The 15,563-nt window shown below is 47.0% G+C and overlaps 1 protein-coding gene across 1 annotated transcript in view; it reads left to right on the forward strand.

Moving 5' to 3' along the window:
* The window catches only part of ATP1A3 (ATPase Na+/K+ transporting subunit alpha 3), a 69,505-nt gene extending 63,906 nt beyond the window's left edge, over positions 1–5,599 (forward strand). Inside the window, exons 18-23 of the mRNA XM_083162221.1 lie at positions 64–187; positions 291–436; positions 566–696; positions 2,168–2,269; positions 3,325–3,416; positions 4,775–5,599. Coding sequence (XP_083018347.1) covers positions 64–187; positions 291–436; positions 566–696; positions 2,168–2,269; positions 3,325–3,416; positions 4,775–4,803 — 624 coding nt within the window. The 3' untranslated portion in view covers positions 4,804–5,599. The remainder of the gene's footprint in view (positions 1–63; positions 188–290; positions 437–565; positions 697–2,167; positions 2,270–3,324; positions 3,417–4,774) is intronic.
* The last annotated feature ends 9,964 nt before the right edge of the window (positions 5,600–15,563 follow it).

The following is a 15,563-nucleotide window of genomic DNA, read 5'->3' on the forward strand; positions in this document are numbered from 1 at the left end:
ATCGGGCGCCCAGATAAGTCACAAGTACCCTACAAACATTATATAACATGAATATCATTCTAGGTTCCTGCCATCTCCCTGGCTTATGAAGCAGCCGAGAGTGACATTATGAAGCGTCAGCCAAGAAACCCCCGAACAGACAAACTGGTGAATGAGAGATTGATCAGTATGGCGTACGGGCAGATTGGTGAGCAGTCATTGTATATGGAGTCATTACAGACTAAAGAGGAAGCACTGTACAGCTACAGTATCTCAGTGATCACCTTTTGTATCTTCGTCTCTTACTTTAGGTATGATCCAGGCTCTCGGTGGCTTCTTCTCGTACTTTGTCATTCTGGCAGAGAACGGTTTCCTGCCATCTCACTTGGTCGGCATTCGGCTGAATTGGGATGACAGATCTACGAATGACCTGGAAGACAGCTACGGCCAACAGTGGGTGAGTTACCATCCTTCTCTGTCCCGTGTTCCGTGAAACACATACTGTAAGCGAGTCTCTGAATGAGGCTGCATAGGGGAAGACGTGGACAGTGTCACATTCTCTGATCTTTCTCTTCTTGTACTTCAGACATATGAGCAGCGCAAGATTGTGGAGTTCACGTGTCACACAGCCTTCTTCGTCAGTATTGTGGTCGTACAATGGGCTGATGTCATCATCTGCAAAACCAGGAGAAACTCTGTGTTCCAGCAGGGAATGAAGTAAGATATAAAAATCCCTGAAGGGAAACTACAGTCGTCGACACATAAAAAGGTTGAAATAGCTTAAGTCAACATTGTCAAAATGTCAACACAAGCAGTAGGTCAAAATGGAAAAGGTTGAGATGAAAAGGTCGTCATTTTTATGTCTAAGTGTACTGCGTCCACTCGCATGGCTCACCCCCGGGGCCTCAATGCTCGACACACTATTATAATCTAACTCTATGTCCACTTAGATGGTAAAGTATGAAAAAAGTCCTTTGCTAAAAAAATTGAAAAACACATGTCAACCTTTTCATGTCGACCTATTGCTTGTGTCGACCTATTGCCTGTTGACCAATTGTCGTCAACCTATTGACTCTTGACCTTAATAGCGTCGACCGACCAACCGCATCCCTGGGAAGTTCACGCGGCTGAAGCCAGTGAAGCTGCATCCAAGGCCGACATGTCCCCGCTAGTACAGGCTCATTCAGTAAATACATTCACACATGCACATATGACCTTGCAGATGGTAGGGATTATGGGAGGTCCCAGTGGGAGGAGGGGGCAGGACAAGGACCGGCGCTGTACAGAGAATATTTATCACTGACATCAGTCGCTGCTTTATTGCATTGGAGCTTATACACCAAGGGCCTGATTCAGGTCGGCTCACTAGGCTGCCTAGTGAGCACTTTAATGCCGCCCCGCCGAACCCAGAAGAAGTGCCCAGAAGAAACACATACAGACGTATAGGGCCCTGTTTGAGAGTTGAACCCAAGACCTCAGAAGTGTGACGCTGTATTGCTTACCACTGTGCAACCGTGCATAAATGTGAAAGTGACCACCCACTCTGCTATCTGGCTGGGAAACAAAAGTCAGCACACGACCACGTGAGAATATACTGTATTCTGTATGTAACAGGCCAAGAGGAATTGGTGAAGTATATATAATGACTACGTTTACATACAGATTTACTAAAAATATACATACACATAGCAACCGGTCAGAATCTGTGGAAGTGTTAGTAAATCTGGCAATGTGGGGTAGATGTATGAAGCAGTGATAAGGGAGGAGAAGCGATAAAGTACCTGGTACTTTATCACCGGCCAATCAGCTCCTGACTGTTAAGTTACAGGCTGGGTTTAAAAAGGGACAGTTAGGAGCTGATTGGCTGGTGATAAAGTACCAGGCACTGTATCACTTCTCCCTTTTCACTGCTTCATGTGTATGAATCAGCCAATCAGCTCCTTACTGTCAATTTGCATATTGGAGATGATTGGCTGGAGCATTATCACCTTGCACATAACGTTCTTTATGAGGATAGATACCATTTCTCCAAGCTTCATTCATTTGCCCCTATATGTGTTCACATCAGTATATTAATACCAGCAGATTTCTAGAAATGCTACGCATGTCCTAAATATAAGTACACCAATAAGTACACCACTAATCTTATCCTCTTTATTCCTTCTTTCTTGTGTCCGTCACATTTCAGGAATAAGATTCTTATTTTTGGGCTGTTTGAAGAAACTGCTCTGGCAGCATTCTTGTCGTATTGCCCTGGAATGGACATTGCACTGAGAATGTACCCATTGAAGTAAGTATGGGCGAGTGCCCTCTGCATGGAAGGGGGGGGGGGGGGGCACAGTGCTGCTAGTGATATTCAGGATTGGATTAAGCCTTGGGGGAGGGGGGGGGGGGCAGGGCACTTAAGACTGGGGGTCTCATCCTTACTTCTCTGGCCTCAATGGAGAATAATATCTAGTAGAGGACCATCCATGTTTTTGACTATCGATGGTCATCTATTTTCTTGGACTGATTGGCCCATGGGCCAATCAGAACCTGAGGATGTGGCTTCATGGGTGTTGGGGGCGGAGCTATTCTGTGTCCCTGCCCCTTTGGGAAAATAAAAATATATAAATTTGGTTATGCTGTGCCATCGGTGGAGAAGAACCTCCATTGTGGTTCATTGATGGTCAATGGCCATCCCTAGTAAGTGCTTTTGGGGGAAGAATGGGGGGATGTCGGGGGGCGGGGCAGTGTGAAGAGTGTATATTAGGTTATGTACACTTTAATTTACGTAACTGGAGCTCAGCTAATACATAAAGGGTCATTCCCCCACTATCCACGTCATACCCCCACTGTCCACGTGGAGCTAATTCGCCCAGCAATGGCTACGCTGACAACATATAAGTACCGATTTTCGATTACATTTGGAAACCCGCCTCTAAATATCCTCTGGCAATATAATTTGCTTCCTATTAGTGGCAAATACAACTCTGTTATATTTTTACTGACTACAATTTCCATAGGCTTCTATGGGGTTACACCAGCTTTTACTGGCATCAGCTTCTGCACTAAAACCCCGACGTGCGGCATTAGTGCACCGGGAAATGCGACTCTTGAAAACAGGGTTTTTACCGCATTTCTCCATTAGTGCCTCCCGCCCAGAGATGTCAAACCAATCATTCATTTTTATTTTATTTTTGCAACTTTTTTAAACTGATTTTACAGCCCACACTTTATTTAAGCTACAGAACAATAATAAAAAAAAAATAGAATAATGACTCAATGACCTGGTAACTTCCGATTGAACATCACTTAGAGATGGCCGAGCGAACTGACAAATGTTTCCTTTATCTTTCTACTTAGGCCCAGTTGGTGGTTCTGTGCCTTCCCATACAGCTTCCTCATCTTTATATATGATGAGATCCGAAAACTAATCCTTAGAAGACACCCAGGAGGTAAGTGTGGGCACAAGTAGAAGCCTGCAGAGCAAGGGGCTCTGTAACTGAGGGGCAGAGGTTGGGGTGTGTTTCTAAGTTTGGTGACTTCACAATGCAACCATACCAAAGAAGGGGTGAATGGAGGGATGAACTGACATGGTATATGGTCATAAGGTCGACAAGGGGAACGATGCCACGCATTGGGTTGATCACTGAAGGTCGACATGCATCAAGGTCAACACCTTCGGGTCGACATACGCTTAGGTCGACAGTTCACTAGGTCGACGCCTGCATTAGGTCGACATGGGCTAGGTTGACAGTCAAAAGGTTGACATGGGGTTTTTCTGGTTTACTATACCAGTGTCCATGTCGACTGTGTCGACATTCTGGATAAAAAACTTGAAAACCCCGATTTTGACAGACAACCTAGCCCATGTCAACCTAATGCAGTTGCCGACCTAGTGACCTGTTGACCTAAGCCCATGTCAACCTTAAGGAATGTCGACATTGATGCATGTTGACCTTCAGTCTGTCGACCCTATGATACATACCCCATGACATATGTTACGAGAGATGCGAGTGTCCATTGTCCCTGTACCAAAAGATATAGGGCAAAATGTGGTAGGGCGCCTTTTGCCTAAAATGCTGATTCTCCCAGACAAAAAAAAAATAAGGGGCCAGGTTAGTTAAAAAAAGGATCTTCACTTTAAAATGAGGGTGTAATGTTAGTGTAGTGCAGTGCCTGCAGGGGTCTTAATCCTCCAATCGCATCCTGGTATGATGTCACCAAGTCCTGCACTGACACAATCACATCCTGGTATGATGTCACCAAGTCCTGCACTGACACTATCACATCCTGGTATGATGTCACCAAAGGTCGAATTCAGACCTGTTCACACAGGACGCTATGCAAACAGGTCTGTATGTTTGCAGGGGCTGCCAATGGAGGTGTACGGGTACATAACTATTTGCATCCAGCCGCCTAGAGGAAAAAATAATTAGATCTTAACTCAGCATCAAATTACTTTTCCTCTGGTCCTTGCTGTTTGCAGCCGCCGCATAGCCCAGGACTTACTTGGCGGCTGCGAACAAACCAGCCGCGTCCGGACATTTTTTTCCCGGACACTCTCAGCATTTATTGGGCACACCCCTGAAACACCCAGGATCCACCCCCACCCCATCACTTACCCTGTGATTGGCTTGCCAATAGCAATATTTGCCTAAGCCGTTTGCAGCTGGGCATCGCACATGTGCAGTAGCCCAAACACCATCCAGCATCCGAATTCGGTAATAAGCATTTGCCTTTGATTTCTTCGCTATTACAAATGTGTCTCAAATTTCACTCATTTAACAGATGTATATGCTTTATTTTACAGGTTGGGTAGAAAAGGAGTCTTATTATTAAATTCCCAGAGACACATCTCCCAGACCTGGACCCTCTCCAACTTCCGAATCCCCCCACCCTCGAAAACAACCAACCAAAAAAAAAAAAGAAAAAAAAAACAACATTAAAACAAACCCCTCTAATAAAACAAAACAGGATTTCAAGAACCGCAACGTCCGCTGTGATAGCCACCGGCCCGGCCTTCTGTTCCAGATTCCACTTTGGTTCTTTATCAACTCATTTCTCTCCCCCTCCCCCCTTTTTTTCTGTAAAATTATAAATATATATATATTATATATAAATATAAATAGAGTCAGGATTTACGTTCTTTTTTTTTTTTTCATTTTATTATTTACTTTTAATGTTATTAAAGGAGGGGGAGAGAGAAGGTGAATGAGGGAGAGATACAAAAACCAAACACAGTGGGGGAAGATAGGGGAATACACGGGAAAGCGAATCCTTCACTGCCGTAAATTCTGGTACTGATGGAAAGCGAAGGCAGAGGCAGTGGGAAGGATTGGGGGAGCGATGAGATATATGGGGGGGTCTGCAATAGAACTCACTTCCTATTAAACTCAATGCTGCCAAAGGCGTGTGAACATAGCTCTGCGTACTAGTAATGTGCCGTTTCCTCGGCTAAAGGGTTCATTTGGGGATTTGCGAGGGCACCAGTACTGCGGTCACATGACTCTTCATGAACAATGTGTCTGGTGAACAGCTTAGGGTCTTCAGGGGCATTACAAGAGCCCTGTTACCCACTGACTTCCAGAGAGACCTGCAGAGCATCTCTCATATCGAAGTCTTGTATGTGTAATAACCCCCCCTTCACCCAACCCCCTTCCCCGCTTACTATTTCTCCATATCTGATGTACTTGGTCTATATGAGAATGAGAGGTACATGTCTATGTCTGTGTATTAGGAGAGGGTGAGAGGTATGTGTCCAACTATCTGTGTATTAGAAGGGGGTGCTAGGTACGTGTCCTGATGTCTGTGTATTAGGAGGGAGCGCAGAATGTTTGTAAACCGGAAGAAGATTTAGGTGCAGTCAATGTCCCTGATCTTCATGTTTAATACAGCAAAGTCTGCGGAAGAGAGAGCCGGGATTGGTTAAGAGGTACAGTATGATGTCATCAGTGTTATGGAACAACGGTGGTTCTATATGGAAACGGAGAGAACACGGATTAGGAAGGTTATCGTAGTGGTGGCAGAGGGGACTGGAGAGAAAGCCTCGGGTAGGGGTGATAGGAACTTGGAAACGGGTGGTTGGTATAAATCTGACAAACCAGAGAAGCTTTATTCTGACAGAATGTGGTAGTCACCGGTCTACATATGACCACCGGTGAGTTAAATGCGAGTTCAAACGGCAGGGGAGCAATAGCTGGGCCAAGTATGGGGTAAGAGGTAGGCGTGGCCTACGTCATTGGAAATTTGTGGCTGAGCCAAATGTGGGCAAAGTTTCTCTAGGGGAAGAGAGACCCTGGTGCCTCTAACAGGGGAGTGTTGTTTGCGGTTTGTGTCTGTTATGTGTCTCCACCCCCCTCTCGCATTAGTTTTTTGTCAGGTTGTCAGATTTGTTTGTTTTTTTAATTTTATTATCTTGTGTTTTCCTGCCATTTTCTGTGATTTACAAAAATAAATAATAATAAAAAAAATACCCCAAAAAAACTGCAAAAGGACTGATTTCTGGTGTATACGTCCAAAACAATGAAAGTACCAAAGTGATATCACGTTCAGGTGCAATAGGAAGGCACGAAAAATTACAGAAGTGCGATCACATATTTTCTTTTAAATTTCATTAAACACATTAAAACAATGCACATAATACAGAGGATGTTGGTAGCACAGTAACAGGCAATTCACATAATACAGAGGATGTAGGTAGCACAGTAACAGACAATGCACATAATACAGAGGATGTTGGTTGTACAGTAACAGAGAATGCACATAATGCAGAGGATGTAGGTAGTACAGTAACAGACAATGCACATAATGCAGAGGATGTAGGTAGCACAGTAACAGACAATTCACATAATACAGAGGATGTTGGTAGCACAGTAACAGACAATGCACATAATGCAGAGGATGTAGGTAGTACAGTAACAGATAATGCAGAGGATGTTGGTTGTACAGTAACAGAGAATGCACATAATGCAGAGGATGTTGGTGGTACAGAAACAGACAAAGCACATAATACAGAGGATGTTGGTAGCACAGTAACAGACAAGGCACATAATACAGAGGATGTAGGTAGTAATGTAACATACAATGCACATAATACAGAGGATGTAGGTAGTACAGTAACAGACAATGCACATAATACAGAGGATGTAGGTAATACAGTAACAGACAATGCACATAATACAGAGGATGTAGGTAGTACAGTAACAAACAATGCACATAATACAGAGGATGTTGGTAGCACAGTAACAGACAATGCACATAATACAGAGGATGTAGGTAGTACAGTAACAGACAATGCATATAAAACAGAGGATGTAGGTAGCACAGTAACAGACAATGCACATAATACAGAGGATGTTGGTAGTACAGTAACAGACAATGCACATAATACAGAGGATGTAGGTAGTACAGTAACAGACAATACACATGATACAGAGGATGTAGGTAGTACAGTAACAGACAATACACATGATACAGAGGATGTAGGTAGTACAGTAACAGACAATGCACATAATACAGAGGATGTAGGTAGTACAGTAACAGACAATACACATGATACAGAGGATGTAGGTAGTACAGTAACAGACAATACACATGATACAGAGGATGTAGGTAGTACAGTAACAGACAATGCACATAATACAGAGGATGTAGGTAGTACAGTAACAAACAATGCACATAATACAGAGGATGTTGGTTGTACATTAACAGAGAATGCACATAATACAGAGGATGTAGGTAGTACAGTAACAGACAATGCACATAATACAGAGGATGTAGGTAGCACAGTAACAGACAATACACATAATACAGATGATTTTGGTAGCACAGTCACAGAGAATGCACATAATACAGAGGATGTTGGTGGTAGTCACAGAGAATGCACATAATACAGAGGATGTTGGTTGTACATTAACAGAGAATGTACATAATACAGAGGATGTAGGTAGTACAGTAACAGACAATGCACATAATACAGAGGATGTAGGTAGCACAGTAACAGACAATACACATAATACAGATGATTTTGGTAGCACAGTCACAGAGAATGCACATAATACAGAGGATGTTGGTGGTAGTCACAGAGAATGCACATAATACAGAGGATGTTGGTGGTACAGTCACAGAGAATGCACATGATACAGAGGATGTAGGTAGTACAGTAACAGAGAATGCACATAATACAGAGGATGTTGGTGGTACAGTCACAGAGAATGCACATAATACAGAGGATGTTGGTGGTAGTCACAGAGAATGCACATAATACAGAGGATGTTGGTGGTAGTCACAGAGAATGCACATAATACAGAGGATATTGGTGGTACAGTCACAGAGAATGCACATGATACAGAGGATATTGGTGGTACAGTCACAGAGAATGCACATAATACAGAGGATGAAGGTAGTACAGTAACAGACAAAAGAAACCCTTGAGCACACAGTGAGCATAATGCAGGAGTGGTGCAGCATTTTGGATAATAATTTCCATGGGTTGTGTACTCTACCCAGACAAGGTACCAGATGCGGCGGCCATTTTAGGCGCTCTGCGTAGGATTACTCTGGGTGAAATAGATTACCCCTATAAGAAATGACCCAAAACGGGTGATTTCAGTGTATACTCAGGTCCATGTATTTTTCACCCCATCCACAAGTGCACCAGATGAGGCAGCCATGGTGGGCGCACTACGAAGGTTACACTGTAGGAGGCGAGCCATACAAGGACCCAATGCATATATTGGAAAGCAAATACTTGTGTAGTAATATGATAAACCCTGCACAGAAACATCCACGTGACCCACATCTTGCCCGTAGTGAAACCATCTGAGGCATCCATCTGGGTGCACTGCATAGGTCAGCACTGGCAGGGCGTGCAATCTGCATAGGTACACATTACAGGAAAAGCACATGGTGGGGTAGATGTGTGCTGCATGGGGGGAAGGGGGGGGGGAGAAAAGACAAGAACACACAAGAAACTTTGCAGGGGACTGATGAATGGGAAATATTTAGAAATCTTTTTCATAGAATCATCAGTGTCCTGGTCTCATGAGAGCAGTACAGGTGGTTATGAGAAGGAGGGGGGCACATTCAAGTATGGGGGGGAAGTGTTGCTACATAGGCTGGGTCTGGTGCTTCCCCTCACAGCTCCATGCTCACCATCAGGGGTAGGCCTGGTGTTCTCAGCCGTAGGAGTGGTGGGCCTGGTCCAGGTGTTCTCATGGCAAGGTGAGTTAAGGCCTTATTCTGGTTCACTCACAAAGACAAATTCCTTCTCTAATGGAAAAAATCATGTGCACTGCAGGGGGGCAGATGTAACATGTGCATAGAGATTTAGATTTGGGTGAATAATTTTGTTTCTGTGCAGGGAAAAATAGGATTTATGGTCTTACCTTGATAAATCCCTTTCTTTGAGTCCATAGGGGGCACAGGAGTTCACGCTGGGTATGAGAGGTGAGGTAGCAGAGCGTGCACCAAAGGGTTACAAAAATGTACCCAGCATGCTCCCTGCCTCCCTTCTCCCTCATAACCCGCCCCCTGACCCTGGGTCACCAGTTTCGTTAGCAAGCCCAAGGTAGGAGCAGAGCCAGAGAAGAAGGAAGAGCAAACGCACACCCACATAGCATACAGGCCCTAAAGCCATGGAACTTTCCTACATAGGAAGCCCCGCTACCAGGTGCGTCTGGGAGGGCGTCCTGTGCCCCCTATGGACTCAAAGAAAGGGATTTATCAAGGTAAGACCATAAATCCTATTTTCTTTATCGTCCACTAGGGGGCACAGGAGTTCACGCTGGGACGTCCTAAAGCTGTCCCCTCACGGGTGGGGGACGCTCCTGGACTGCGGAAAGCACATGTCTACCAAACTGTGCATTAGCCGATGCAAAGGTATCAAATGCATAAAACTTGATAAAGGTCTGGGAAGCGGACCAAGTAGCCGCCTTACAGAGCTGTTCAGCCGAGGCGCCTCGATTAGCGGCCCAGGATGTACCCACAGACCTGGTAGAATGTGCAGTAATCCCCTTCGGGGGAGTAATCAGTGTGGAAAGATACGCTTGGCGAACCACTGATCTGAGCCATCTCGCCAAGGACTGTTTGGAAGCGGGCCAGCTCCTCTTATTGGCCCCATAAAGCACAAACAGTGAACCCGACTTACAAGTTGACTTAGTCCTGCGAAGATAAATCTGCAACGCACGGACTACATCAAGAGAAGCTTCAGCTTCAGAAGAACCTGGAAAAGAAGGCACCACTATTTCCTGGTTAAGGTGAAACTCAGACACCACCTTTGGATGAAAAATCCAGTTTGGTATAAAGAACCGCCCTGCCCGGGTGAAATACCAGAAAAGACGGTTTCCATGATAATGCACTCATGTCAGACCCCCTTCGTGCTGAGGAAATAGCCAACAAGAAGCCACCTTCCAGGATAGCCATTTCAGATCCACCTCCTCCAGAGGCTCGAAAGGAGACGATTGAAGTGCCCGGAAAACCTCTAAAGAGGGACCCCTCAACAGCCAGCCCGTCAAAGCCAGGCGACTCATGTCCGGGTGTCGGAATGGCCCCTGTGAAATTAGGTCTGGACGCAGAGGTAGACTCAGAGGAGAGGCTACCAACAGGTTCCATAGATCCGCGTACCAACCTCGACGGGGCCAATCTGGGGCCACTAGGATCATCATTCCTCCCTCCTTCCTGAACTTCCACAGAAGGCGAAGTAGGAGTTGAAACAGGGAGAATGCGTACACTATCTTGCCGACTTAAAAAGTCTGCCTCAACATTGAGAACCCCTGGGATGAAGTTTGCAGAGATTGCAGAAATCTGCTTCTCCGCCCACATGAATATCTTGGAGACTTCTTTTATCGCTCCTTTGCTGCATGTCCCGCCCTGCCTGTTGATAAAGGCCACGGGCGTGGTGCTGTCGGACCGGATCTTTACAGGGCACCCTCGGATGAGGGACCCCAACTTCTGAAGAGCCAGAAGGATTGCTCTCAATTCCAGGAGATTGATCGGAAGGTGACTCTCCTGAGCCGTCCAGCGACCCTGAAAAGATTGAGAATTGCCAACCGCTTCCCAGCCCCGTAGGCTGGCATCCGTGGTAAGCAAGACTCAGGTTGGAATCCAAAACGGTCGGCCCTGAGACAAGTTGTCTGTCTTTAACCACCATGTGAGAGACAGGCGAACCTTCGGGGGCAGTGTGATCAATTGACTCCTTTGACGAGTATGATCTCCTGTCCACTGGCTGAGAGTGTAAAGCCAAAGTGGGCGCGAGTGAAACTGTGTATACTCTACCATGTTGAAGACACCACCATACACTTGTGTACTGAGACCCTTCTGTGACCTATAAAGGGAATGAATCTTCCTCTGAAGGGAGTGGATCTTATCCTCTGGAAGATATACTCTCTACAACCGAGTGCCCAGCCGAGCTCCCAAGTGAAGTGTCCTTTGGGAAGGAGTAAGAAACGATTTCTTCCAGGTTATCCTTCAACCGTGAGATAACAGAAGTGTAATCACGACCTGCAAATGACTCCGTAGAAGGTCTGGGGACTTTCCAAAATCAGTGGGCCGTCCAGGTATGGAATCATCCGAACCCCCAGCCGGTGCAGGTGTGCAGCCCTGACCGCCATCACCTTGGTGAACACCCTGGGAGCCGTAGATAGACCAAAAGGTAGCGCCCTGAACTGGAAGTGTTCGACCCGGAGGGCGAACCTCAAAGTGCTGATGTTCCTGTCGGATGGGGATGTGAAGTATATCTAGCGAGGCCATGAAGTCCCCTGGCTCCAGTGAGAGAATGATCGAACGCCGGGACTCCATGCGAAACTTCGGCACTCGCAGAAAAATAGTGAGCGACTTCAGATTCAGGATAGGACGGTGAGAACCATCCAGTTTGTGAATCAAGAATAGGGTGGAGAAGAACCCCTGACCCCTCTGCTCCTGAGGAACTGGAACAATGACGTTCGAGTCCAAAAGAGAGCAGATGGAAAGCTGTAGCACTTGTAGTTTCGCTGGGTCCTTTGGAAGACCCGTGCAAAAATAACACTGAGGAGGGGGGAACCGGAATGTCAGGGCATAGCCCCTGTAGACCACCTCCCTGACCTGTCTGGTAGCCCAGGGCTGCTTGGTGCAGGGCTTGGCTCCCTTAGTGGATGAGGAAAATCTAGAGGAAGGACTAGTGCCGTCGGACAAACCTCTCTCCACCTTGCCCGCCCACTCAGACACTGCCTTGGCCACCCATGACGCGGCAAGCGTGGTACACCTAATGGCCCCTGCCTGTGAAAAGCAGTCCTGAGGAAATTCTCAGAGGGGTCCTTCAAAGATGAAGAATTCGGAATGGGCAGTACTGAAGCGCGAGCTAATCGCGCAACATGATCATCCGCCAGGGGAGGATTTTCCCACTTAGCCCTCTCTGTGGGAGGAACAGGTTATAAAGTAGTAAGTTGCTTGGAAAGCCGGAACCTTCTAAACGGTTGAGACCACGCAGTCTCCAATAAATCCTCCATGAGGGCCGAAGGCGGGAGCTGGGCCGATACTTTCTTAAGACGCTTAAAAAGCAGGTCTTTACTTTTAGGGGCAGGAGCCTCATCCTCCCTCTGGAGGACTGCCTTAACCTCCTGCATCAGAGACTCTACCTCCACTGAGGACAAAGTGTCATCGGCCCCTGCGGATTCCGCCACTGAGCTGGAATCAGAATCGGAACGCGGAGAACCCGCATCGGGACTCTGCTGCCTACACTGCCTCCTGGAATCCCTGCCCGCCCAAGTAGCCGTCAACCCCTGCACAGATTGTGCAAAGGATTGCCACCAAGGGGGCTCTACATAAGCAGGAGCTGCCCCAACACTGGTGCTGGCCACTGCCACAGGGGGCATGGGCACAGGGGGCAGGGGCGCAGGAGGTAAGGAGTTGACAAGCGGTCAATATGTCAATACCTGAGTCAAGGTCGAAGCCCAGGCCGGTTCCTGCTGTGAAGGCAGCAGAAGATCTGCTTCAAGGGCCAAACACCTGTAACAGATATCCTCCTCCTGCCGAGAGAGTATGTCCACACATACCCTACAGGTACGCTGCATTGGAGATGGAGTCTCCTTGCCAGGTTTCGCCTTAGGCATACTGCCCATGATAAAAGACAAAAAAAAACCAGCAGTTACGACACTGACACCCAAGCAACACACTTGCAGCCTTACCCACAAAGCTTTAGCAAAGCCATTTGGTATGGGCAGATAAACTCAACAATTCAGCAAGCTGAAAAGGAGACACCTTATATTCAAAGCCAATACTATGAATGGTGACAGTGTTTCAAACTTTCATCTCTTCCAATGATATTGGCAGGAAGACAGCATCAGTGTACCAGCCACAGGAGAGGATAAATACCACAAACACCAGGCTCCAGAAGCAGGGTGTGGGGGAGAATCACAGCAGCCTCCATCTCTAAACCCAGCAAGTGCCAGAATGGCTGCTGATTAGGACCTTAATGAGGAGCTGGGACACCTGGGGCAAAAATATATATATAATTGTTTTTTTTTTTTTTGGGATTGTGGGAGGAAACCGGAGTACCCGGAGGAAACTCACTCAAGTACGGGGAGAATATACAAACTCCGCACAGTTAGGACCATGGTGAGAATCGAACCCAGGACCTCAGTGCTGTGAGGCAGTAATGCTAACCATTACACCCTCCGTACTCCTACAGCACCTGGTGTTCCTATGTGGTCACCCACTCAAGTACTTACCAGGCCCAATATACAGCATTAGCTGTAGATCCCAGGCTGTCTTCAAGCTTCCAATGATATTGGAAAGAAGACATCAGCAAAGCTCAACAATCCAGCCAGCAGCAGGAGAGGAGAAATACCACACACACACACCAGGCTCCAGGAGCAGGGTGTGGGGGAGAATCCCAGCAGCCTCTGTCTCTAAACCCAGCAAGTGCCAGAATGGCTGCTGATTAGGACCTTAACGAGGAGCTGGGACACCTGGGGCAATCCTACATCACCTGGTGTTCCTATGTGGTCACCCACTCAAGTACTAACCAGGCCCAATATACAGCATTAGCTGTAGATCCCAGGCTGTCTTCAAGCTTCCAATGATATTGGAAAGAAGACATCAGCAAAGCTCAACAATCCAGCCAGCAGCAGGAGAGGAGAAATACTACACACACATCAGGCTTCCAGGAGCAGGGTGTGGGGGAGAATCCCAGCAGCCTCTGTCTCTAAACCCAGCAAGTGCCAGAATGGCTGCTGATTAGGACCTTAACGAGGAGCTGGGACACCTGGGGCAATCAGAGAGCAAGCCTCAGCACTTCCCCAGGGGTGGGGGAGGGACTAACCTACAGCACCTGGTGTTCCTATGTGGTCTCCCACTCAAGTACTAACCAGGCCCAATATACAACATTCCAATGTGTATGGCTGTAGGTTCCCAGGCTGTCTAACCTCCCCCTCAGGCATCAACCCCCGGGACATAGCCTGACTAATTGTCCCTGGTGATCTAGTGATAGGGTGGAGCAGTCCAGACCCCCACTGCCTGCCCCCCCGCTGACTCCCATACAAACGGGGGGGGATCGCTGCTAGACGCGGCTCCCTGCAAGCAGGGAACCGCCGCTTACCTGCCCGGGGACGGAGTGCAGCATGCGGGAGCCTCCGAGAGAGGGTCCCGCGACGGAAGTCCCCAGCCCAGTCGCCAGCGCTGCCGTCGCCGCCGCCGAGTGATGGAGCTGCGCTGCTGGTGATTCACTAAAAGAGCACCCGCCGCAGCAGCTCTAACCCATGGCTGTTCTAACAGCCGCGATAATGGTGCTGCTCTCTCCTTGGCACCAAAGAAAAAACTGGTGACCCAGGGTCAGGGGGCGGGTTATGAGGGAGAAGGGAGGCAGGGAGCATGCTGGGTACATTTTTGTAACCCTTTGGTGCACGCTCTGCTACCTCACCTCTCATACCCAGCGTGAACTCCTGTGCCCCCTAGTGGACGATAAAGAAATACTGACTGCTTTATTTTTACACTGCAATATAGATCTCAATTTGAAGTAAAACACCACCCAAATCTAACTCTCTCTGCACAAGTTACATCTGCCCCACCTGCAATGCACATGGTTTTGTCCATTTGAGAAGGAATTTGCCTTTGCAAGCGAACCAGAACAAGGGCCTACGTGCGCGCTATATAAATAACTTAATACATTATTAGAATAAAGTACAGCTTTATAGTACAATAGTAAATATAGAAAGTGGAATATAATGCTACAGACGAAGATTTATATGGATGTAAGGAGAGAAAGTCTAGACGAGGATGATGAAGAGGTCGGCGTTTCTAACACTGATACACCAATATAAATCAGACCGTGTGCATCAAACGCAGAGGAATAGATGTGGAGAAAAACTGTTCCCTAGATGTGTTGGATCTGGATCATCCAGAAGCTTTCATCCTGTTTTATTGGACTCTCGATGCTGTGAATTACACTACCGTGTGATACCGCAATGCCCTTTATAAGCCATAAATGATTGTAATAACACTTCTCCCGTGTTTCTGTTATTACCCCAAGGTATACCTGATCGTCCTCATCACAGCTGGCTGACAGTCACACTTCTCCACTGGAAGCGCCCCATGTGCCTTCTGTTTCATCAGTTTTATATAATTGA

The sequence above is a fragment of the Crinia signifera genome, chromosome 19, assembly GCF_055691185.1.
Source record: "Crinia signifera chromosome 19, ASM5569118v1, whole genome shotgun sequence".
Classification (NCBI taxonomy): domain Eukaryota; kingdom Metazoa; phylum Chordata; class Amphibia; order Anura; family Myobatrachidae; genus Crinia; species Crinia signifera.